Source organism: Pleurodeles waltl, chromosome 4_2 (genome assembly GCF_031143425.1).
Source record: "Pleurodeles waltl isolate 20211129_DDA chromosome 4_2, aPleWal1.hap1.20221129, whole genome shotgun sequence".
NCBI lineage: Eukaryota > Metazoa > Chordata > Amphibia > Caudata > Salamandridae > Pleurodeles > Pleurodeles waltl.
The window spans coordinates 360,977,565-361,003,325 of record NC_090443.1 but is presented as its reverse complement, the minus strand read 5'-3'; the positions used below and the strand labels follow the sequence as shown (position 1 = coordinate 361,003,325).

At 43.3% G+C, this 25,761-nt stretch overlaps 1 protein-coding gene and 1 long non-coding RNA gene across 2 annotated transcripts in view; one reads left to right on the top strand and one right to left on the bottom strand.

Moving 5' to 3' along the window:
* ITPA (inosine triphosphatase) overlaps window positions 1-25,761 on the bottom strand; it is an 81,866-nt gene that overhangs the window by 19,507 nt on the left and 36,598 nt on the right. Inside the window, exons 3-5 of the mRNA XM_069231443.1 lie at window positions 21,745-21,809; window positions 15,013-15,086; window positions 8,678-8,709 (exon numbers count right to left, since the gene is read on the bottom strand). Of these exons, the coding sequence (XP_069087544.1) occupies window positions 8,678-8,709; window positions 15,013-15,086; window positions 21,745-21,809 (171 nt within the window). The remainder of the gene's footprint in view (window positions 1-8,677; window positions 8,710-15,012; window positions 15,087-21,744; window positions 21,810-25,761) is intronic.
* Window positions 1-25,761, top strand: part of LOC138292711 (uncharacterized) — a 75,866-nt gene that overhangs the window by 27,408 nt on the left and 22,697 nt on the right. The window lies entirely within an intron of this gene.

Here is a 25,761-nt window from a genome sequence, read left to right as displayed (position 1 = left end):
AAGGTTGTCTTGCCCAAGTTGGTGCTATTAGTATGAGTTTGAGTTTGTTTTGACTCAATTTGTTTACTAGATATGGAAGGAGTGGGAGAGGGGGAAAAGCGTATGCAAATATCCCTGACCAACTCATCCATAACGCATTGCCCTGAGAGTGAGTTTGTGGGTACCTGGATGCAAAGTTTTGGCATTTTGCGTTTTCTTTGGTTGCAAATAGGTCTATTTGCGGTGTTCCTCACCTTTGGAAGTAAGTTTTTAGTATTTGGGGATGAATTTCCCATTCGTGGATCTGTTGATGATCCCGAGAGAGATTGTCTGCTAACTGGGTTTGAATTCCAGGTATGAACTGCGCTATTAGGTGAATGTGGTTGTGAATCGCCCAATGCCATATTTTCTGTGCCAGGAGACACAACTGTGTCGAGTGTGTTCCTCCCTGTTTGTTCAGATAATACATTGTTGTCATGTTGTCCGTTTTGACAAGAATGTGTTTGTGGGTTATTATAGGTTGAAATGCTTTCAGCGCTAGAAATACTTCTATTAGTTCTAAGTGATTTATGTGAAACTGTCTCTGCTGAGTGTCCCATTGTCCTTGGATGCTGTGCTGGTTGAGGTGTGCTCCCCACCCTATCATGGAGGCATCCGTTGTTATTACGTATTGAGGTACTGGGTCTTGAAAAGGCCGCCCTTTGTTTAAATTTATAGTGTTCCACCATTGAAGCAAGGTGTATGTTTGGCGGTCTATCAACACTAGATCTTGAATTTGACCCTGCGCCTGTGACCATTGTGATGCTAGGCACTGTTGTAAGGGCCGCATGTGCAATCTTGCGTTTGGGACAATGGCTATGCATGAGGACATCATGCCTAGTAGTTTCATCACTAATTTTACCTGTATCTTTTGTTTTGGGTGCATGGCTTGTATTACGTTTTGAAATGCCTGTACCCTTTGTGGACTTGGAGTGGCAATCCCTTTTGTTGTGTTGATTGTTGCTCCTAAGTATTGTTGTATTTGACACGGTTGTAGGTGTGACTTGTTGTGGTTGAGTGAGAAACCTAGTTTGTGAAGGGTTTCTCTGACATACTTTGTGTGTTGTGAACACCGTTATTGCGTATTGGTTTTGATTAACCAATCGTCTAGGTACGGGAACACATGTGTTTGCTGCCTTCTGATATGGGCTGCCACTACTGCCAGACATTTTGTAAAAACTCTCGGAGCTGTTGTTATCCCGAATGGCAACACTTTGAACTGGTAATGTACTCCTTGGAATACAAACCTTAAGTACTTTCTGTGGGAAGGATGTATAGGTATATGGAAATATGCATCCTTTAGGTCTAGTGTTGTCGTGTAGTCTTGTTGTTTGAGCAGTGGGATCACGTCTTGCAGTGTCACCATGTGAAAGTGATCTGATTTGATGTAGATGTTTAGTGTTCTGAGATCTAATATAGGTCTTAGAGTTTTGTCTTTTTTGGGTATGAGAAAGTACAGGGAGTAAACTCCTGTTCCTCTTTGATGAATTGGTACTATCTCTATAGCATCTTTTGTAACAACGCTTGGACCTCCAGTTGTAAGAGTTCCATGTGTTGTTTGGACATGTTGTGTGTTTTCGGTGGGACATTTGGAAGGAATTGTAGAAATTCTATGCAATAACCATGCTGGAGAATGGTTAGGACCCACGTGTCTGTTGTTATTTCCTCCCAGTGTTTGTAGAACTTGGTTAGTCTCCCCCCCACTGGTGTTATGTGTTGGGGATTTGTGACGTTGAAGTCACTGTTTATTTTGTGGAGTTTTGGGACTCTGGAACTTCCCTCTATTCTTTGGGAACTGTCCCCCTCTATATTGTCCCCGAAAACGTCCCCGCTGATATTGACTCTGATAAGTGGGCCTTGTTTGTGAGGTTGAGGGTTCTGTGCTCTGTCCCCGAAACCCCCCTCGAAACTGTGATTTCCAAAAAGTGCCTCTGCTCTGTGGGGAGTAGAGTGCGCCCATGGCTTTGGCCGTATCTGTGTCTTTTTTGAGTTTTTCAATAGCAGTGTCCACCTCCGGCCCAAACAACTGCTGTCCGTTAAATGGCATATTCAGCACGGCTTGTTGTATTTCCGGCTTGAATCCTGATGTACGCAGCCATGCGTGTCTCCGTATGGTCACTGCTGTATTTACAGTCCTAGGAGCTGTGTCCGCTGCATCCATTGCTGACCGTATCTGATTGTTTGAGATACTCTGTCCTTCCTCCACTACTTGTTGTGCTCTCTTTTGGAACTCTTTGGGCAGGTGTTCTATGAAATGTTGCATTTTGTCCCAATGAGCCCTATCATATCTAGCCAGCAAGGCCTGTGAGTTGGCAATGCGCCATTGGTTGGCTGCTTGTTCGGCGACCCTTTTCCCCGCAGCGTCGAACTTGCGACTCTCCTTGTCTGGAGGTGGTGCGTCTCCTGAGGTGTGTGAGTTTGCTCTCTTGCGAGCTGCCCCTACTACCACTGAGTCTGGTGTTAATTGCTGTGTGATGTACACAGGGTCTGTTGGTGGCGGTTTGTACTTCTTCTTCACCCTTGGAGTAATGGCCCTGCCCTTCACAGGCTCCTGAAACACTTGTTTGGAGTGTTTCAGCATTCCCGGTAGCATAGGGAGACTTTGGTACTGGCTATGTGTGGACGATAGCGTGTTAAATAAAAAGTCATCCTCGATAGGTTCTGCATGCAGGGTGACATTATGAAACGCCGCTGCTCTTGACACCACCTGTGTGTAGGCTGTACTGTCCTCAGGTGGTGACGGTCTGGCTGGATAACAGTCGGGACTGTTATCTGATAGCGGCGCATCATAAAGATCCTATGCGTTGGGATCATCCTGACTCATTCCAGTATGAGTTGGGGACTGCATAATTGGTGGAGTGGCTACCGGTGATGGTTGTGGTGAGCGTTGTGGAGATGGTGGCGGGGTTACTTGTCTTGCCACCTTTGCCTGTGGCTGCTTGTCTTTCTCTTGGAAGGCAAGTTTTCTTTTCATTCGAATTGGGGGAAGAGTACTGATCTTCCATGTGTCTTTTTGAATGTGGAGCCTTCTTTGGGTGTAATCTGGCTCCATTGTCTCTAGTTCTTGTCCGAATCTGTGTCTTTGCATTTGTGAGGACAGGCCCTGTTCCTCTGTGTAGGAACTTGATTTCGGTTCCGAGGCCGGATGTTTTGGTATGGAAACTTTTTCGGCTGTCTTTTTCGGTTCCGACGACACTTTCTTGAGCTTCGGCGTACTGATCTCTCGGTGCCGACTCGTTTCGGTGCCGCCCTCTCAGTGCCGAGATTGCTCTGACCCGGTGTCTCGGGGTCGAGTCTGCTCTGTGCCGGTATCTCGACCGGAGTCGGATAACTTCGACACATGCGTGCCCTTTTTCGGTGCCGATGGTCGGTCACCTATTTTTCGGGTTAAGCCATGGCCTGCTGGCGGTGGCGTCCCCTGGGCTTTAGTGGTTTTTCCGCGAGTTTTGTGTATCGACGTCTTACGGTTTTCAGCGTCTGTTCGGGATTGACCTCGTCCGAGTCCGAATCCTCGATGGAGAAGGTTTCTTCTTCCTCCAAGTGTTTTTGTCCTGTCGGCGCCGACGCCATTTGTAGGCTTCTTGCTCTTCGGTCTCTTAACGTCTTCCTCGACCGAAACGCTCGACAGGCCTCACAGGTATCCTCTTTGTGTTCTGGAGACAAACACAAATTACAGACCAGATGCTGATCTGTATAAGGATACTTGTTGTGACATTCGGGGCAGAAGCGGAATGGGGTCCGTTCCATTAGCCTTGAAGACGCACGTGGTCGGGCCGACCAGGCCCCCCCGGGGAATCGAAAACCCCGAAGGGCCACCGGAGCTCTTCAAAATTCGGTGTCGATCTGTTGTAACTAACCCGATACCGAACGCAAACAATACCGTCGAATTTTCCGAGATTTTAAGTAACTTTCCGAACCGAAATGCGGAGCGAAAAGGAACACGTCCGAACCCGATGGTGGAAAGAAAACAATCTAAGATGGAGTTGACGCCCAGGCGCAATGGAGCCGAAAGGGGAGGAGTCCCTCGATCTCGTGACTCGAAAAAGACTTCTTTGAAGCAAAACAACTTGTAACACTCCGAGCCCAACACTAGATGGCGGGATGTGCACAGCATGTGTATCTGCAGCTACACATGCCATCGAACATATATATATAGGGTTATTTATTAGTCATATTTGTGGGTAGTATATTGTGTCCACTCCACATTTCTTTGCCAAATAGGACAATGCTCTTATTGTGCAATCTACCATATTTCTTCATGTAGCCCAGTGGTTCCCAACCTGTGGTCCAGGGACCACTGGGGGGTCCGCAAAGCCTTCTCAAAGGGCCCGCGATTGCTAAGAAAATTAAAAAATATTATTAAATATTGACAAATTAAGTCCCAAGCTTACAGTAATGACTCAGTGGGGGGAGGGGAGGGTCCCCAGATTCCAATGATGATTCAGTGGGGGTCCCTGGGTTTGATTAATGATAAAGTGGGTGTCCACAGAAGTCAAAAGGTTGGGAACCACCGAAAGGCTACATGGGCCTTCTCTGTATGACATTGGATGATTTATGTGGCCTTGCCAGGTTTTGTTCCATTCTAAAATGTGGAACCTGTCTTATGTAATGAAACCAATGTTCTGCAAATTATGCTTTTGCTACTAGATAATATATTTTAAAATTTAGTGTTGCAAATTCATACTAAACATATGCTTTTCAAAGCGTTTTGGGCCAAAGTGATGTTTCTTGCCAGCACATATCAGTTGCACCAACAGTGATGGAAGTTGATCAAAGAAGACTTGTGTTAAGAGAATCGGAACAGTATGAAAACAATAGTAATTGCGGTAGAATTATCATTTCAGTAAGTGCAATTCTGCCTGTTACAGTTTTGGAGAGTTTAATCCATTTTTCTATATTTTAATGTTATTTTGCCCATTGCCGCTCCATAATTTCACTCAGAAGTAAGGCCACTGGCTCTACCACAGAATCAAAAATGATGTGCAATAAAGGGGATAGCCTGGTCTCGTTTTGCGCCTAATATTGAGGTGAGCTGAAACCTGGTTAATACCATTAGCCTTAGCTGCTGAATCGGCTTATAGAAGATATATCCACTTTGCTTTGCCTAGACACATTCGGTCAAGGACTGTTGGTAGACAGGGCCAGTCACAAGAGTCATATGCCTTGGTGTTGTTTCTACTATTATGTATTAATAATTATTAAAAGTCATATATAGAATTAGAAGTTATTTAATTTTATTTTATTAATATAATATTTATTACATTATTTTTAAATTGAAAAAAGGTTAATAAAATGTTAAAATAATTTTTTTTAAATGTTTTTACATTTCTTTACATTACATTAAAATTATTCATACATCAATTATTTTAAATAATGTAATTTAACCTTAGTTCCTAAGAGATCTTATTTTATGTTCTTTCTTTCATTAGTTCCTATGGGAGGGTGTTCCACTACCTTTGAATGGCCATATGTGCTGCTGGGCTTACGCCAGCTCTGAGCCAGAGTACATTTACTACTGTTTTGGGTCCTTTTTGGCCGTAGTAACGTTAGAAGTGCAGTTTGTGAATAGGAACGGGCTTACTCTTTTGTGGGTGGGCGCACATCCTCCCCTAAACTCCTCCCTAACCTTCTCTTAACCCCTTCTTATTCTTCTCTTAAGCTCTCCTCCTTTAGTCCTAAATATTCCAAATAGGCCCCATATTATTTTCCCTCGAAAGACTTACTCATCCTTCTTGCCAAAAAGATGGATTAGTGAGTAAGATAATATAAGCACGTGTGACTAGCTCATTTTATCAACATTCATGACCTTACACAGACTGAGCAGTTTTGTCTTTCTGGACATAAAGTTGAGGTGACACCTAAGCGTTATTAGTTATTTTCACTTCTATGAATGTGAGAGATGCAGACGTGTGAATTCTCTATTTGAAAAATAGTCTGGGCAGGAAAACTCTCCTGCTAAAAGTCGACTGACAAGTTTTCCACTTTGATAACCTACTTTTTCCACCTCCATTTCTTTAACAACTTCGAAATGTTGGCAAATTTATAAAAACATTCTTTATGAAGTGGGAAATGTCGACGCTGTACAGACCTGTGCATGCCATCTTAGAAGCAATTTAATGGCATGGAGTTACCCATGTTATGTGAATGAAATGGCAGTAATGGAAGAGCCATAATTTGTTGACAAGCTATACACTATTGTCCCTCTTGCACTCATGGTGAGTTGAGTGGACAACAGAAGGAGGCAATCGATGGGTCAAAAGTCCCCGGGCCAGTTTAAGGATATTTGCAAGGCTCCGTAGTTCGATGTAATACTTTACACCCACTGAATCCTATCGAAGTCTAACATTTGGGCTCCAATGTAGAAAGCCTTTTGAGCTATCTGGTCTAAAATATTTGAAAAGAGTGTAAATTATATATTGTTAGCACAGCATTGAGCTCTTACAACTGCTTTTGTAAATATAATTTTAAACCATCGACAGCTGGAGTGAGCAGAGATACCTCGTTTTTTACCATTGTGCCCATCAAGGTGTGGTGGCCAATCAGCCATGGTGGCGGAGCAAGTGTCTAGCCTATGGTTACTGGTCTGCCACCCTTTCACCAAAATCCACTTATCTTCTCTCTAACATGCAAGTAACAACAAATGTATATTAATATTCTGGGCACTTCTACGATACACTCCCAGTGCCCAATGTTGATACGAGAAATACCACCATGCTTCACAGCATTGATGACTTTTGTCAGAGGGCTCTCATCCCAAAATTGCTCCTCCTGTGTTAGAGGAAGCCATTTTGGTGGCGAAACGTCTGCTGCAGTGGCAGAAAACTCACATTGCAACATAATTTCTTCCACCACAGTGGCAGACGCAAATCCTGCCCAATTTCATAAACGTTGTTAATCAACCTTTCATTCAGGAAAGTACATTGGAAATTGACGATTTTATAATTGTCCGCTGACAGTGACTTAATCTTAGCCTCTAAGCAACAGTCTTCTGATTTCGTCCTAAAAATGTGTTCATTCGTATATATGTGTGAATACAAAGATGTTGATTTATTTTGGACATTGATTAGCAACAACATATCTCAAAACTGTTACTCACAAAGTGCTACAGTCTCTCATCAAGGCTTCTGAAACGGCACAATTAGAGACAGGAAATATGACTGCTTCGGGGCTCACCTTCCTTCACCCTCAAAGCACACTATGATTGACAGTCAGCACCACTTAAAGATCTGTAAGGTGGGAGACCAGAGACAGACTTGCAAGGCGGCTCTTCTCCATGTAGAGAAGCATTACAAGGGGACTTACTCTCAAATTTGCATTCCTGACTTTGAAGACATCATTAGGGAGCAAGAATTAAACTGAATGCACTGATATGAACATGCCCATTTTGGTCGATTCCAAGTTCCCTTACGACACAGCTTCTTTGAGTTGCGCAGTATTATATACAACCTCAGATATTTAAGAGTGTGTTTTATGCACTGACCCTGGAGTCACTAGTGCTAGGTCACTTCCAAGAATAATAATAAATACAAGCTAAGGGGCGAGATATGGGGTCCAGGAAGCCCGCAAACGAGGGTCGAGAACAGCGTTTTGGCAACCTTTACAGGACAAAAGTCTCCCAGGGAAGTCGATGTCCAATTAACTGCAAAGAGACGCTGCATCATTTATGGGATTGTAATCCATACTGCTAAACGATAAAATGCGTCCCGTGCTCCAACACATGGACTTCATTACAGACTGATTCACTGCCAATGCAGCTTTGAGTGAAAGCCTGGCCTACGTTTACACAATGATTATTGACCACCACTGTAGGAAAGTGCTCCAGGTACTAAACGTTATGTGGTGTTTCATGCGGAAAATATGCAGCTGTGAATATTCTAAGATTGAAGCCAAATGTTTATTCTGGTGGAAACAGGATGATTGGAAACTCTCTGCTGCAATGGGCCACATCACATATGGGATTTGTTTTGGTTCTACATCCCCATTTGTACTGTTCGTCCTCAACCTCTCCAGGCCCATTTCCGGAACATCACCTCCTCAGTGTCACTTCGATCTAGTCTCAGGGCCCACAGAGCAGATCTGCCATCAGTCTGTTGGTTCCTGTCCCATCTTAGTACCCGGACGTTTTACTGCATGCTAGATCTGCCACAAACTCTGGTTTTCAGATGTGCATGTGCCACATTCTCTGGATGGCAAATTCTGCCTTGTCCCCAATTTTGGGTTCTAAACCAAATTCTGCTCAATGGACGCTGAGCTCAGATCATAAATTCATCATCTCTGGGGGAGCAAATGAACAATGTAATATTTGACCTACTTCAAACCAGACACTACTTGAATCTCATGACCGTAGATACTGTTCTACTCCATTCTCTCAGATGCAACCCCGTGCCTGATATGCTTTTACATTTTGTAACTGTGGCCTCTTTTGCTCAATTTTAGGGCTCCATCCTCCATTTTGACCACAGGTTCTGGTTTTTCAGTCCTCTTTTAACCCTGTTATGTCTCCTGCATTGAAAGTGTTTGCTAAAGCCTGCTCTGCCGCACCCACACCTAACTATAGTGTAGGGACAACTATTTACAGGACAATAGTAATCATTTGAAACAAACTAAAGACTGGTTAACAGTTAAGTTAAAAAACAAGGTGTGAAAAGGCAAGGCTTACCTTCTGGCTTTAACTTTTCTAGGAACCATTTTCTGAAAGAAATTACAGGATATTTTGTTAGCAGGCACACAGTATCAATAACTACTTTTGAACTCCATCAATAGGAAGAATACTTTTTTCTACAATGCTCAAAACAAATATCCTTTTTTGCATCCTGAAACAGATGCTGGAAAATATTGCAGAAATAAACTGAGACAGCAGTTTTTCCACTATTAAGGAGGATTTCCAAATCCACTCTCACTACCAAGCGCATTTAAAACTTCACCAGGCTCCTACAGCTGAACCGCAGAGCATGAGGTGCTCACACTTTGTGTATGTTTTTGGCTCGAGTTCCATTAAATTTTTCTTTTTCTTACATCATATGTTGCATTAATTCAGTGAATGCTGTTAGCATTGGACTGTGTATAATTCACCGTTAAACTCTATTCTTGACAGTAGCAGTTAATGATGTTCACACACGTTCATTTCAGGCAGATACACCTACCAACTCTATATAAGCTCTTCATACTAATTGCAAGATACAAGGCCCCAGAGTAATCCGATCTGCCAAAGAAACATTTTCTTCACGGGCACGTTGAAACCCCTGCATCATTAGAATTAGGGTAGCATTTGCAAATATTCAGGCAGATACACCTACCACCAACTCTATAGAAGCTGTTCATACTAATTACAAGACACAAGGCCCCAGAATAATCAAATCTGTCAAAGAAACATTTTCCTCACGGGCACGTTGAAACCCCCGCATCATTAGAAGTAGGGCAGTATTTGCAAATATGTTCAGTCACTTTACTAAGGAATCTAATTAAATAGCCAAGTGTGGCTAATTTAACATCCTCGTGAATACGGACAGATGTAGTTTTAGTCGCCCTGCACTACAGCCATCTGTTTAGTTACACTTTACAACACCATATATCTTGTCCCACACACTAAAGTCAACCTGCTCAAGTATTCACCTGTTGGCCCATACACTTCGGTAGAACTTTATTTAAAACAGTTTTTCAAATGTACGCATGCATTGGAATGAGACTCAAAGACAAATACTCCAACTGGCAGCAGTGTTGGCGCCTCGATCCCACTCTACACTTCAGCAGCGTTTGGGACAGAAGACCTAGCCATAATCCTGGGCAGACTGCAAAAAGTTGCCATTGGTGGACTGGGTTTTTGATGGCTGGGATAACTCTGTTTGTGAGCCTCAAACGAATTTTCTTCCTCCATTTACTTCAAACTCCAACTTCTAACATTGGTTTCTCACTTTTGGCTTATCAGCTCGATATCTACTTTGAATTTTGGCTCTTTTGTTTCTATGACTTCCTTTTTAGGTTTCGCCTGTACAGTGCTTGCACTGAGGCAAAATCTTTTGTCTTTGGAAAAAAAATCTGAAAAGGGACTTACAGCCTGCCCACAGGCTTACCACCCAACCACAGCTTTCCCATTACTTACCATTAGTTGGCTTCTCTGGTCGCTCTCCTTTCCTTGCTTTTCATTGGTCAGCAGGAATACCTAATTTCATCAGGTTGTACTTCCTCTCGGTCCTTCGGGCTTTGGCGAATCTCTGGAGCTTGGACGAAGTACTCCTTACGGTTGGCGATCAGTGGCTGGCCCCAGTGTCCTTCAACGTGCTGCGGGCTGCTGAGGTACTTCTTTTTAACTTTCATCCCAGCTGGTGGCGCGCTTCCAACGTCGTCATTTGTCCTCGTTAATTCATCTGGGTTTTCCTGTTCTCCACTGATCACCATTCTGTTTCTAAACCTGGCTTACTTGGTGGAAATGTGTCTGCAAACTATCCAAACCCAGAGCTGGTTGGTTGAGGGGGATGGCAATGACCAGTGGCTGCAGCCAGCTTGATGTGTCCTCTTGAGCCGATGAAGTCGGTAAATGTTCCCACAGTATATGTGGCTACTGATCATCTAGCTGCCTTACCGCAAGGCCATCAGAATTAAAAGGCTACTTCCACCCACTTTGATAAGCCACGTCCAAATGTGCCCACTCATTCTCCCCAAGATATTAGGGCTCACTAGCACGCAGCCTGGGGCTTGGAGCGCATAGATAGTCTCCAGCTTTTCCACATATTTGCTTACAATAGCTCCAACCTATCCAAGCTTTTATAAAATACTTAACGGTGTTATACTGTTCTTGAATGTATGCTGGGATGCTCTTCCGTGCAGAGGCCTTGTGCCTCTGTGATGGTTGAATTATTTTTTCAAGCTTCACAGCACTGATTTACTAAGAACCCAGCAGGCGGGTTGCAGTTTAAATAGTGCATAATCAACCCAAAGGTATGGGAGAGCTTTACATGAACACCATATACATTAAGCATGCACACTTTCATTTTTTTTTAATTACACCCAGGGGGATTACGTTTTTTGCCCAGAATCCAGGATGTTGAGCCGACGCCAAGACTCAAACCTGGTTCCTCAGTTCAAAGGTCGGCAGCTCTAATCTCAACATGCATTTGTTGAGTTAACTCAAACCACCATTGTTTTTCACAACCCCCCTTGTTTTAAAACCACCACCTCCTGTTCTCTATTGTTCAACCTACCCCTCTGTACTTGAAAAAACTATTGACGAAACCAATAGATCTCGTATAGGCCAAACCTATCAGCTTTGCCAATGCTTGTTTAAGTAGGGGTCCAATACCCAAATAATACTCTGATTGAATGAGATAGATGGTTGAGGAACGCTCCTGCAGCAATCCATGAGCGATGACAGGAGGTTGATGGGGGTTCACTGGCAGAGGCTCAACTTGAACAAGACATAGGCGATAGAGGGTGGACAGAGAACATCTGATCTAATAAGCTTCATGCCCATTTCCGGTAAAGGTCATAAAAAAACTCTAGCACAGTAAAATTGTATGTTGACCTCATTGAGGGCCCAGATTAACGCAATGGCCGCATCGTGCTGTTTAAGCACTGAAAGCCTATTGCCACATCCCTTAATTAAGAGAGCTGAAAATGGCTGGATTCAGAATTATTGGTTCATACCTGCATTACACTAATGCTGTGTACATGGCCCTGCCCAAGGTTCTCATTACAAACCTCTGCTCTGTTCAGAAAGCAGCAGCAAGAATTACCTTAGAGGCCCCCAAGTTCTATCAAATAACTTAACTACTGCACACTATACACGGGCTATTGATGCCAGGATTTAGTTTAAAACACTTGTTGGTGCATCGGTGTGCTCCTGAACAGGGTCATAAGAAATGCGAAGGCACGGAGAGTCCCGCTGACCTAGAAGTGCTGGTACTACTGAGGTTTCTGAAACTGAAGTTGGAGGGCACAACATTTCCGTACTCACGTCGACTCTTGGAAACTCTCTCCTGCTGCATTTTAGAGCATTGAGGCCCACAAGTTCTAACGCATTTTCCCATTAACACAGAAAGGTTAAAACCATTTGGTACATCGGGTCCTTACTTTCTGTTCACGAGGCTATATAAACATGTTTGTTTAATAAACATCTCACTGAGTAGATGAGGTGGCCATACTCTTTTGTATCTGCTCATCGCCTTGAAACCTCAAGGGATGGGTGAGCACTTAAGGAATAGCGCTGGAGCACATAATGTTGGCTTAGTTCCATGGTATGGAGGTTTGCTGCAGAGCCATTAAGCCACCGCTTACATGACTTGGCTGCCAATGTAGCACAGGGCAACCAATGTCATATATAAATTGCGGAACCTTAAACGCCAAGTTAATTTTGAATTGAGGAAAAATGCAGGCTGTGGAGAGTAAATCTTGAGGTCAGATGTTTCACATCTGTATACAAAAGTATTGACATTCCAAGCCAGATTCAAGAAGATAGCATTTTAAAGACAATTTCTGGGACCTATTTCCCTTTTAGAGGATTGAAATTGGGATTTTATTTCTTGGGTACGCTCTATATACAAATCACTTTTTTTAAATATGTATTTAGGTAGATTTGTACAAAGCACAAGTCAGGGCAAATTTACCACAACAGGGCACAGAAGCATATTTGTCTGTGCCCATGGCTAAGTTTGCTTAGGCATTCTGACCAATCTGCAGCCTATTTGATACATACCTGGGAATCACTGGGGCAGAATGAACTACCACAGTCCATCCCGGAGGCAACTAAGTCTAACACGAGGGTTATTCCTTTAATGTAATTTAATGGGCATGAACCAACACTATGGGTAAAAATATGAAAGCTGTCTTGGGCCAAGATCATGCACCACTGAGAGGAATGTAAACTTTTTATCTCGATTAAATGTATGTGCTTCAAGGAAAGTAGCAAACCGTAGAAAATGAGCAGCTGTGAGACTGCGTCTTGGCCCCCTGGGCACAGGGTAATCGCATAATAATTAGCCTAACCCCAAGGGAAGGAATTGAAACATAGACAAAGGTTTGCTTTCTGCACAGAGAGGGCTTGTTAAAGTAGACTCACAACGAACAATGGTGAAGAGAGGTGCGGTGGCCAAACGTGAAATGTCAACGTATCATTCATAGCATTTTATATAGCGCTTACTACCTCTATGTGGGGCGCTCAAGCGCTCTAGTGGTGTGTGTATAAAACCGAAACCCAAGAGAGAGGTTAAAAACACATTTAATTCCAAGCTTTTCGGGAGCATACAGTTAGACCGCCCACTCGAGAACACCGACTGGCAGAATTTTTCTTTCCTGGGAAAGGAAACATGTTTTAATGCCTGAATCAAGTTTTGCTGTACTTCAGATCTAGCAACAAAGTACAATACAAGAAAAGTTAGGCCATACAAACACAAGAGAACACTGCCATCTGCCGGTGACAAAAGAGCTCAAATACAGCGCATGCAAGTCTTCCCCAGAAAAGCACACTTTGCTGTTTGTTTCACAATCTTTTGGGGGTCCGTTTTAAAGTAATAACAGTAATACACAGGGCGAGGAAGCAAAAGAAAGCTAAGGAATAGAAAACAATAACGAGATTTAAAAGACACAATCAACTGCTCACCATGTACTGGTATGATAGGAGGGTTGTAAGACCCTCACCTGCTAAAAACGTATAGGCAAAGCCAGTAAATACGGCGTTGGTCGTCAAGAATTTTGCAAACACCTCTCGTTTCTGTTCATGCTTAAGTGGGATCATCTTAAACCTCGAGAGAGCTCATATATTATGTAGCCAGAGTACATCTGGAGTTCTGGTTAACCCTAAAGATATCGATTTCCCTCATGTTGAAAATAGTCAGACGGTTTGATTATTTGATAAGCCTTATAAGGTATATGCTGGGGATGTTCTGAACAAGGCATCAATTGTGCCTGATCTTTCTGTCCTGTAGATTAGGAAACTGCCTTGGCAAGTGCATAAATGATCCAGGATTATCACACCCTTGACAGCAGTCGCCTGTCTTCAGTATGTCCCATTCACGAAGTTTGACTGAAACCTTAAACAATGGTTATTATGACTGAAACCTTAACCAATGGTTATTATTAACTGTTACTGCAAATCTTTAAAAAAAAAAATTTGTGGTTTAGAATCGCATTCGCCAAGATGGTGGTCTATGCTTAGACACGTGCATGCAAGGGTGGCCTTCTCTGAATGGGATGGAAGCCAATTCCCAAAGATGACGGCTGCAAGCAGTGTGCACCCGGAATGTGGGCTGACCCAATGCTCCATGTTGTATGCTATGATGGGCAGAAGCAAAATCTGAATGACAATAAAATAGACCAACAGAGAGGGCTGTCTGAAAGCAGCTACAAGTAGGTAAATATTTATTTTTAGTAAAATTAAAAAGCTCTTGATTGACATCAAACCTAAAAGTAGTAAAAAATACAAGGTAAGAGCAAAACTGTAAGACAAAATGTGTTGCAGTGATAATTTAAAAAAATGCTCTAAGCATCATAGGAGGACAACAAAAGCAGACAGGAACAGGGGAGGTCATGAACGGCAAATTGTTTAAGTGAGCACCAGGCAAAGTCTGTGATATGCCTTTCAGAAGCTTTTGCAGAGTCCGCGTTATGGACTTTATGTGGGGCCGACTCTGCTGTTCCAAAAATGAGTACGATATACATTGTATACGAAAACATTTTTTTTCTGGAGAAACAAAAACATTTAAAAGCAGCTTCAGCCTTTGGAGGTACCAAGTGGTGCACGCTACATGCTGCTACATGATGACAGAACAGGCTAGAACTGCTTTTTATTCTATTAATATAGTTTATTTCAGGAGCACAGGGTTCTGAAAGAGCGCTAGGCCTGGGGGAAAAAGCCGCGAGTGCCCTTCCCTTGTAAAGGTCCTGATTCCCCGGCATCTTGCATCTGGCTCCCGACAGTACTACCGATGCTTGACCTTTCTGTAGACCAAGAAAGCAAGACACAAAGGCCGATGCGCTCCCCGTTTTTGTAAGGTGTGTACTTACATGTAGGGTCCAGGAAGCCCCCCTAGGGCGTTAAAGCAGAGACAGGTGTCCTCCACAATTACCGGTCCTTGAATCTGAACACACAGGGAGAGGAGACAAGGAGACAGCACAGTTTAGTGTTCCCTAAAGCAGTCACTGTGGTTTCCAGATGAAAACAATAATGAAAGAGAGATCATGAAACTAACAGATTGGGTCAATGCGCAGGGCAGGTCACGCAAGATATTCTCAGTAGGTGCAGGCTCATTCTCCTTCTGAATGCACGTGGAACTGTTTACTGTTGGGCTATGTCGTCTTTTAACTAATTAATACATTATTCTAACATTCCGGTCCCTGCTCAAAGAGTGATATGTACTGCTGAGAGATCAGTTCACACCAGTAACTCATTTGTTTGATTACATACCACAGTCATCCGCAGAATTGAGTTGTTGTTCAGTCCTCCTGCCCCAATGTCCTAAATACACCCCAGATCATTATTCCTCACACCCGGCTGCTGCTAAAGAACCGAATCCACTCTAAATTATTTCCTTTTGCATGTGGAATGCAGACAGTAAACAAGAAAACAGTATACACCACTGATCACTTTGAGAGCCACTCATCTTCTGCACTTCACTGATAAAGACCAGTTACTCATGCACAAGAGCATCTCTCACCTAAAGCAGCATCTGCCGAGAGGTGATATCATCTCTAGATCAGCATGTCTTCCTCACTTTCCGAGTTATGCCAGAATGCCATGGCCAAGGCATACAGACTGCTGCCACCTAATACTGCCCTCTTTCAATAACTCCCTCCACAGCCTAACAATCACACAATTTGAAGAACTCCTAAAGGCTCCATGTTCCATGCCCAACACTCGATTCACCACCTACTCACACAACCTTTCACTTCTTCAGCGTCATTATGGCCATATCTTCAAAAACACCCACTTTCTGACCATCCACTCTGATTGCAGGTCACTTAACTGCATCCTCCTATCCAAAGTCATGTATTATTAACCTTCACCCACATGTTTCCCTAACCATCCCGTCTGGGGCCGAGCTTCCTCCCCCTTCCAAACTCTTCTTTCTCAGCTTCTATAAAGAGATACAAATATTGTCTGACTTATCCCTAACTACATGAATCAGGTTCATCAGAATGCTCTCCAATTCCCATCAAGGGAATTGCTTGAGTTTGGTCAAAAACCCCCTACATTTTCTTTGAAATTCCTCCAGGCACTTTCACCTGTGCAATGGATGAAGGGCCTAAACCCAAAACACCAAGCAAGCTCCAGAGTATCATTTGCCCAATCACTGTTGCTTTAGACAAGAAAATATCTATCTACTTCCAGACACTCATCTCCTTTCCGGACATTAGACTTGCATCACTCTTAGAAATGGGGTTTCTGGTTGGCCAGGGTTTGGACCTAAGCCTGGCAGAACCCACCACTCTGGTCAGAGCAAGTAAGTTACACACCAAAGATATCCTGTGCTCACCCCCTTGTAGCTTGGCACAGTGAGGTTATGTGTAAAACATGTACATAACACACTCACACCAGTGACAATAAATACACCACAAAAGAGACTGCACACGGGGTTAAATAAACAAAATATAGCATATTGTATGTTACATCGACCAAAACATCATACATCACAAGTATTGTGCATTTTGTGCCATCACAGTAGTAAGACTCAGTATTCTCATAATGTAAAGAAAAACAGCACCATGTGATCAGTAAGGCTCCTGGTCATGGAAGGCATTAGGTTATAGAAATTAGGTAAAAAAAGTCACCACAAGGCAACATAGATCATAAGGGTTGTGTATACCATGCAGGTCCTGAGCTACTACTCGTTAACCTGAATGAAACGAGGACAAAACAATTTGTATCAGAGTTTCAGGGTATGGAAGTGCAACAGTTGGTTGAGGAAAACACCTAACACCCCAGATGCCATCCTAAGTACCCAAATGACCATAGGTATTGCAGTAGTGATATGTAAAACAGTCCTATGCACAACCAAAGTAAACACTTGCTCTGGCAGTAACATAGCTCTGGAGCACTTACACTTCTACTAGATGCTATACAGGTTGTAGGCTGCAGGGGCCACCGAGGGATTTGGGGAGTGATTGGGTCCTCTGTCAAGGTTCCTACCTCCGTCACACAAGTTCCCCCCAGTCCACTCTTGGGAGTAGGAGGGTGGGGAGACAGCTGCAGAACCCCGCAGGGAGACCTCATTCGGTCACCCGCAATCAGAATATCCAGATGCAGCTGTCGGCGAACATGCGGTTTGGCCAAAAAAAAAAAAAAAAGAAAGAAAAAGCTCAACTCAGCCCATTTCTACCTGGGCACCTCAGGGGTTGCGCGCTGGCCTTTTGGGTTGGGGCTGAGCATGGATACCTCCGGTGTCCGTAGTTCTTTGGGTGAGAAGGGCCTCAGGGGAAATTCCCTCGCTGGTTAGTGTGTCGAGCCGCACTGAGGGAGGTTCCTGAGGTGCAGCAGGCAATCAGTGAGGAATTTCTCATCCCCTCAGTGCTGTGTGGCTGTCGGGCTGCCCTGGACCCTTCCTGTGGCGCCCAGTCTTATGGCTGTAGGGTAATCTCCAGGGAGCAGGTGCCCCGTCCCGGCACCCCACCCTCACACAGCGCTCCGCAATCAGCAAGGAGCATTCAGCCCAGGCCCTGTCCCAAAGCACTCAGCATGCGTTGATGGTTCCTGGGACAAATATCTAACAATGACGAGCTTAAGGCAATAAAAAGGGAGAGCGATCCTCTCTATCCAAGAAATCCAAAAAGACAATTGCTCCTCCCACGCTATTTGCAGACAGAGAAAGGGTGAAATAAAAAGTACTCACCATGCGCTGTGATTGATGAGGAAGGCAAGGTGCCAAGGTCAACACTCCCAAGGGCTTGAAGGACACAGGTTAGACCACAAAGTACTGGGAGAACACTTGGATGGGGACACTAGAGGTGTGGTAGGCCAGCTCATCAAAGCAAGTATTGACGGTTCATTCTAGCTATAGCACAGGGCCAGTGAAGTCCAAGTCAGGGAGCAGCCACCAGCACGGCAACAAGCAGAAAAGCAAACCAGTGAGGCCTTTATGCCACCAACAGCAGAGAGCAGGGCAACAATAGAAGAGAAGTCCAGATGAGTCATTTGGTGCAGTGCAGCAGTCCTTTTGACAAAAGGTTCAGTCCCAGTTCCAAAAGTGCTCTAAAATCATGGTGCAGAGCCCCTTTACTTTTACTGAAAAATGTATTTTTTCAACGGGTGACTTCAAAGGAACCCTTTCAAGTGAAACCCAGCCCCCTTCCAACCCAGCCCTGCCTCCAGATATCAGTGGGGAGGTAATCAGCCTATTGTGTGAGGGCAGGACACAGCCTATTGACAGTTAAGGTGTATATAACCCTTCCTCCTCTCAGCCCAGGATGACGATCAGTATGCAGATGCCTCTTTTGCCACACCCAGCCCGTCCTGTGGTGTGGCTGTCTGGAAAGTCTGCACCAAGTGTAGCTGTCACTCTACCCTAGTCATGGATTGGAGTCAAGCTGCAAAGCACTTAGAGTTATAAGCATAGAGAAATGCCCACTTTCTAAAAGTAGCATTTCTAAAATAGTAATGTAAAATCCAACTACACCAGTAAGCAGGATTTCTTACTTCCGTTACAAACATACCAAGCATGCCCACACTACTACTCACAGATCAGAAACTGATCAGAAATCACCACTTCAACATATATATGGTAATTCCCAATGCTAACCTATGAGAGCAGCAGCACTCACAGTAGTGAAAAACGAAATAGACTGTTTGTCAATACTAGGACATGTAAAACATATATGTACAAGTCCTACCTTTTATATACACACAGAACCCTGCCCATAGGACTATCTAGGGCCTACCTTAGGGGTGACATAGGTGTAGTAAAACAGGAGTTAAGGCCTTGGCAAGTAGTTTGAAATGGCAAGTCGAGGTGGCAGTAAGCTGTGCACACAGGCCTTGCAGTGGCAGGTAGAGACAAGTTTGAAAGGCTGCTTCTGTGGGTAGTGCAGTCAGCGCAGCAGACCCATTAGTAGCATTTAGTTTACAGGACCTGGGTACATGGTATACCACTTTACAAGGGACTTACAGGTAAATTAAATATGCCAGACAGGTGTAAGCCAATTATATCAAGTTGTAGGGGAGATGCTCCTGCACTTTAGCACTGGTTAGCAGTGGTAAAGTGCCCAGAGTTCTAAAGCAAACAAAAAGAGGGTGCAAAAAATAGGAGGAACAAGGCAAAAGGTTTGGGGATAACCCTATAGAAAGGGCCATTTCCAACAACCACTAATACCTTACGTCCCTCACTCTAACCTTCACTTGCCGCACAGTTAACTTGATTGGGCCCTTTTTAACATCAGAAATAATTGGTAACCAACGAACACTGACTATCCTACTACATGTTGACCAAGACTGTCTGACAAGTCCCTCCAACTGTGCAGTGCTCCAACTAAGGAAGCTCACTTGCAATCAATGCTCATTGTTTTAAGACTGCCATTGTCATCTTCCTGCACCAATACTTGCCGTCAAGACCAACATCTCTCTCAAATTAGTGCCCCATCTCACTTACTTTTGAACCGATCTCCCTGCATAATCTTAAACGTAGCTTCTTTGCTCACCTTTCAAGGGACACCCGATTATACTTAACTGAACAGATGCCTAACCATGTACCAAACATCTGTCCCATACTCATTCTCCTTATCACTTTACAGCCTTTGACATCATGAGCTGCTGCATTTACATGGTATATTTGTCACTATACTAAAATCTCTACACACAGGCCTCTCCACACCTGTGTATTGAAATAACGACGTTTTTAGCTGCGTGCCGGTCAACTTTAATTTAGTTTTACAGCTTGGCCCACACTCGCCGGGACTGGATCTGTGATTTTCATCTCACTTTGGTAAAGTTTAAATTACGGATCAATTGCAGTCCCTCCAGACACCGACGGCATTAGCCTCCGAGGCTAGAGGCATCATCACTTTGGGTGAGGTTCATAGATCCCGCAGAAGTGGACAGGACACGTTCTTCTCTTACGCCGTTCTAGAGATTACAGTAACCAATAAAGGGTCTGCCTGAACTACCGGGCAACGACGGCGCAGGCCAATCAGGGTTTAGCACCAAAGCCTTTTCCTTCTTTAGACTGCAGGGATTCATCGCAATAAATCTGTCAGTGCGGAGGTCTATCAGCCGAGTGAAATAATTCATATGACAGACTGTGCGCAGAGGCTTGCCGCTAACCCTATTGATGCGTAACAGTGTCTGACCCTTGCGGTAATAATGCGTTATTCTCAACCCTGATGTGTGACGCTTGGCAGGGCTGAGTGCCAGTTACCCATACGGCCCACAGGTGCACGCGCCGCACAATGTCAATCACTGCAAACTCTGCTAACTGTTCAAGCTCTTCATGCCACACACCAGTGCCTGCTTCTTAAAGTGACCACCAACTGACGCTCCACACACTGCCCACAAGCAAGGGCTCTGCATGCTATTTACCACTGTCAGGTGCTCACCTATCCATTACGTGGGCATTAAGCCTACTACAGAGGTCGAAGGGGGATTTAGACTATGAGTAGCCAATTCTCGATCTGCTGCCGTGGCAGCCACTGTCGAAATTTTGATTTTCAGTTTCAGCAAATGTTACGTGTATTCCTGTACTCTCCTTTCTATAGCATTATTATAACTTAGGCTCAGAAATTTTTTGGTTAAATACTCACTCAGAGAAATCACAAGTGATTACTTTCAGTCATATATTTATTATGTTCTCTTTGTTTTTGGGGTGGAATTTACAAGGTAATTAGGCTTTATTTTTTTAAAAACAATTTCAGTATTCCTTCTCTCTTTTCACCTTAACTGTTCCCCACTCTCTACATTAACAAACCCATTGAGCTTAGCCCTGTGCTCTTCTACTTAACTTCAGTATGTTTATCAATCGTCGCCTATTTGTCTGCCTTTCACTCTATCTTGCTTTTTTCCTCTTCTGTCTTTTCTCACCAATCTCTCCATTCTTTAATTTCTCCTTCTCTTTCATCTCCTCCATGGTCTTCTCTTCAGCTTAACTGCGCTCCGTCCTGCTCTCCTTATCCTTATTCCCACCTCCCAGCTGCTCAAGTCAGCTTGTCCTGCCTGTTACCTGTCGTTACGGCAGCCAGGGTGACGGTGTCACATGGTCTTGGCACATGCAACTACACCTTTTGTACAGGTGACTGTGCAAGAGAGACTCTTAGGAGTGCACCAGGAATACAGATGCTTCCCTCTGTTCATAGCTTTCCGAGATCATCTGTAAGGGTGGACCTCCTTTAACCTCATTTGTACATTAAAAATGAGTACCTCCTTACAGTGCTAGGCCAATGCATTTTAGGAGTTGGACCAGAATTTGATCATCAAAAATTCACGACTTTCCCATGGCTGAGAGCCAATTCACTGAATAACTAACTGTAAAGTGACTAAGCCACCAATCTTAAAATCTTAAAATGCTTTAACTTTATAAATAAAAGAAACAACTATTGACTTTCTTAACCCTTGTTTCTTTAAGCCAAATGCACACCGTGTCCTCTGTCTTATAGAGGATATTAAGTGCACAGAGCGAGAGTGACAGAGCAGCTGCACTTGTATTATACACCATTTTAAACACACTATATTATCTTAATTGTAATGAAACCCTTTTCTATTCTCCTACAAAAGTAGCATAAATAGCGCCTCACTGCAACACAGAGAGAAGGCCTTACCAGCCTGGCTGCCTCTTGACATTTCTGGATGGAAATCTCATCTGGTTCACCCTGGTATTCAGGCACTAAAGATGGAGTGGAGAGAAAAATGTTATTCGATGACCTAAAAATGTGCAATTTAGTTTCTCTTTTACAAATTTAACATCTTACACAAGCCATGTTAGCAATAAGCCTACACTGTATTCACAAGGTATGGTGCTTTACAGTCAACGATTCACATGGTAGATTTTCTAAGATATGTAAAATAGTTTTACATCAAGCAATACAATTTATTGTTTTATAGATGTTGAGGACGACAACCAGATACACTGTCAGCCAAAGAATATACAGGGACCTGGACCACTATCAGAATGCCAGGGCCACACCTACCACTAAATGTAGGAAAGATGCATTATTCTTAAACACCTAAATAAAAGGTATTGCACGTGCTACAGAAAATAAAACGTGGAATGATTCATTTTCCCACTTCCTTAGGAGTTATCCTAGGTCCCACCTAAACAAGCATTTGCTTGAGTTGCAGCTATTGGCGTTGTAAATTAATAACTGGACTTTTCTTGCCACACAACCTGGTCAAACCAGACTCATAATTTGGTCTTTTCCTGCCACATAATTCCAGTGGCCCTACATAGAACTAAAGCACTTCCTTTTACCTTCTTCCTCTATTTGCAGCCAGAAATGAAAACATTGCCTTTTAGCATCCTAATTTAAACCTACCTGCTAATTCCAATAAAATACCACTTTCACCACCCCATCAGAGCTAGCTGGCTAACACAATTCCCCCCAAAAAGACACAAGACAGCCACAGAGGAGTAAGAAGAGAAATAAACTAGAAGGATCACCCAAACGTATCAAGAGAATTCAGTCACAGTGTAATAGGATGTTAAGTTGGCTTGAATCACGGGCATAATTGGAATAAAGAGAGATTAATAAAACATATATAATTATCATGTAAACCCAATAAAAACCTTTATCAGAAATAAACTTTTGGCATTAGACTATAATGCCCAGAACAGCCCCTATAAGACACCACAATTAAAATAGCATTTGTAAGAAACATGGTCATGTAATCATATATTTAGCCCCTAGAAGGCATACTGCCTTACACATTTTCTGAGCTAACAGGCCTATTGCAATGATATTACAAACAAGGCCCCTAAAACACAAACTTCTACCATTTGTAAAACAAAAGTTTCAGCCATGAGAGAGCTTAAAAAGACACAATGGTGGGAGGGGTTATTATTTTGGGGTCCCCACTAACCTAGTGTGGAGACCCAGGGATGATGTACACAGAAAGAGCACATTGTGGTGAAAATTTTGAAGGTGGTCCCATTGTCACAGGGCCACCCCATGCTGAGTTATGAGCAAAAATGTTTTGTAAAAGTAATGCCCTGTAAAGCATTACGGGGCGAGTTTCCATGCTGCGAATATTGTACTATGTTATTATGTTGACAGTAATGCTTAGAATAGCCCCTAAAGGACACCACAATGAAAACAGCATTAGTAATAAACATGGTCATGTAACCATATAGTTAGCCCCTAAAGGGCATAACCACATGAAAAGAAAATGGCAGAAAGTAATGCACTGTAACCATATGTTTAGGCCCTAGAGGGCATAGTGCCTTGCACATTTTCTGAACTAACTGGCCTACTGCAATGTTATTACAAACAAGGACCTTAAACACAAACTACTCGCAGCTGCAAAACAAAAGTTCCAGCCGTGAGCGAGCTTAAACAGACGCTGAATGGTGGGAAGGGTTATTATTTTGAGGTGCGCAACAACCCAGTGTGGGGACCCAGAGAGGACATAGACAGAAAAAGCACATTCTCATGAATGTTTTGGTGGTGGTCCCATAGACCCAGGACCACGACAGGCTGAGTTATAAGTAAAAATGTTTTCTAAAAGTAATGGTCTGCAAAGCATTATGGGGTGAGTTTCCACCGTGCAGTGAATATTATAGTATCAGCTCTTCTGCTTTGTCAGGAGAGCCACTCTGAGAATTTCTATGTTTTTTACGTAAAGCATTTATCAATTACAAGTGTTTTTGTGAAAGCTATGGGGTGTGAAGGGGAGAGCCAAAAGAAATGACTCTGATTAGGTAACAGTGTTAACAATGTGACCAAGGCTTCACTACCACTAATGGAGTTTGCAGTGTTCTGCGCTGTTTGCGCTGTGAACACCATGGCTGCCATGGAGCACGAAGGGGAGGGACAAAAGAACAAAAATAGTTTGCCCAGGCTGAAGTATATCAGCATTCGTGCAATAATCCATGTAACAGGATCAGTCTGCAAGGCGGTAACAAACCCGCCCCAAGGCGGGTCAAACATAAAACATTTACCAATGACATCAAGGATTTCTGAGAGGCAAGCCCACGAATGAGTGAAAGTGATGGGCGTGGTTAAAAGCCCACAGAATACTTACAGTAGGTCAAAAAGCGCTTGAACGCTCAAGCTAAAAAGGAGCCTTACAAAGTGTTAGACTCAGAGCAAAGGCTTATGTTTATGAGGACTGCTTGCTGATGCTCTCCATACTACCAAAATCTCTCAGAATACTGAAGTCTGATCCATCTCAAGGAGACTGCATTTACGCTACTTTTAGGAAAATCACATTTTTAAATTCAACTAATCGTCTCCTACCACCATACACTGAGCAAGTGTGTTCCTCACCATCTGTATGTAGCTTCGGAACAGGCCACATAATTGTGCCTTTTCTAGAATCAACCTGCCTTCTTCGGGGCTCTGAACACCTGCTTCTTTCCAGGGAAAAGCCAAAAAGCAGCCTCATTATGTAGTAGTTAGTATTCAGACGTTTCAAGAGAGGTTGAATAATGTCTTCGACACCTACAAGAGGTTTTGAACCTCAAGATTGTGCTGCTTTAGTCGGGCTCATTAGGATGGGTGACTATTATCTTATTTGGCCACCTGTGGGTTCCCATAGACTTGCTCCAATTTATTGTAGTATCAATCTGGCTTTTTCCAAGACTGCACATGACCTTTTGTTACTTGATCCCTAAGAGATAAGGAGGACATCCTAGTGCATTATGTGATGAGGCTTGGTAGGTTACACTTGTGGGTTTGGTCCGGCAAAAAGTAGTGCTGATTCAGGATTTCTACAGACAATTTCTTCCACCCCTTGCTTTCCTTCTGCAGCTTCAGGAATGCAGCTGATGAGCTATGAGCACTAAATCCACACACATGTTGAGATAACTACAATTTACTTTAATTCCTTGTGTGTAAGGGAATTACAAAAAGTAAGGCTGAATCACAGTGAACACATTATCAAATGAAAGTGCCAATTTCCAATCCTGAACCATCAAAGAAATCTGTGAGAGTGCCAAAGCGGAACTTAAAATTGTCTGCAGTAGATGTTTCTCGCCACAAATGTATGTTGCACAATATCCTGTACATCAATGTGTTTTGTATTGCACATAATGTGGTATAGTAAAAATTGCTTGAAATCTTTTTGTTTTATTTTTAAATAAATATGTTAATAGATCCTACACTTTCATATACATTAAATTGACAAACAAGTCATTTGTTATGTATGACCCTGACAGCCATTAGCTTAAATACCGGTGTCTGAATTGTGTTATTCACGACCATGACAAAATGGAATAACAAAAGTTGCTTTTGTGGTTACGTCACCAAGAGAAGCATTTGCTTCCCTGGTTTTCCCCTCTTCTGCAATCTCCCGAGATCTGAGTGAAGCAGCAGAACGGCAATTGATGGTCTTTCATCCCTCAAGTCCACCTAGGTCTCCATAGGCCCACAGGGGGAAAAAGAACAGTTGGGGCATTCAGCAGCTGCCAATCACTGTCTCCCTGTTAGCCATGGTCTACAAAGATCTCCGGCTAATGGTGAGATCACAGGCCATGCTAAAGTAGAACTCACAGAGCCACTATCAAGACAATGCCTACTCTATGGCACAGCTTCAGGCGGGGAGGAAAGGCATACATGGTGGTGGGACAGACTGGCAGGATTGCAGGTACCTTTTCTTATTTGGGTGGGAAGAGAGGCAAC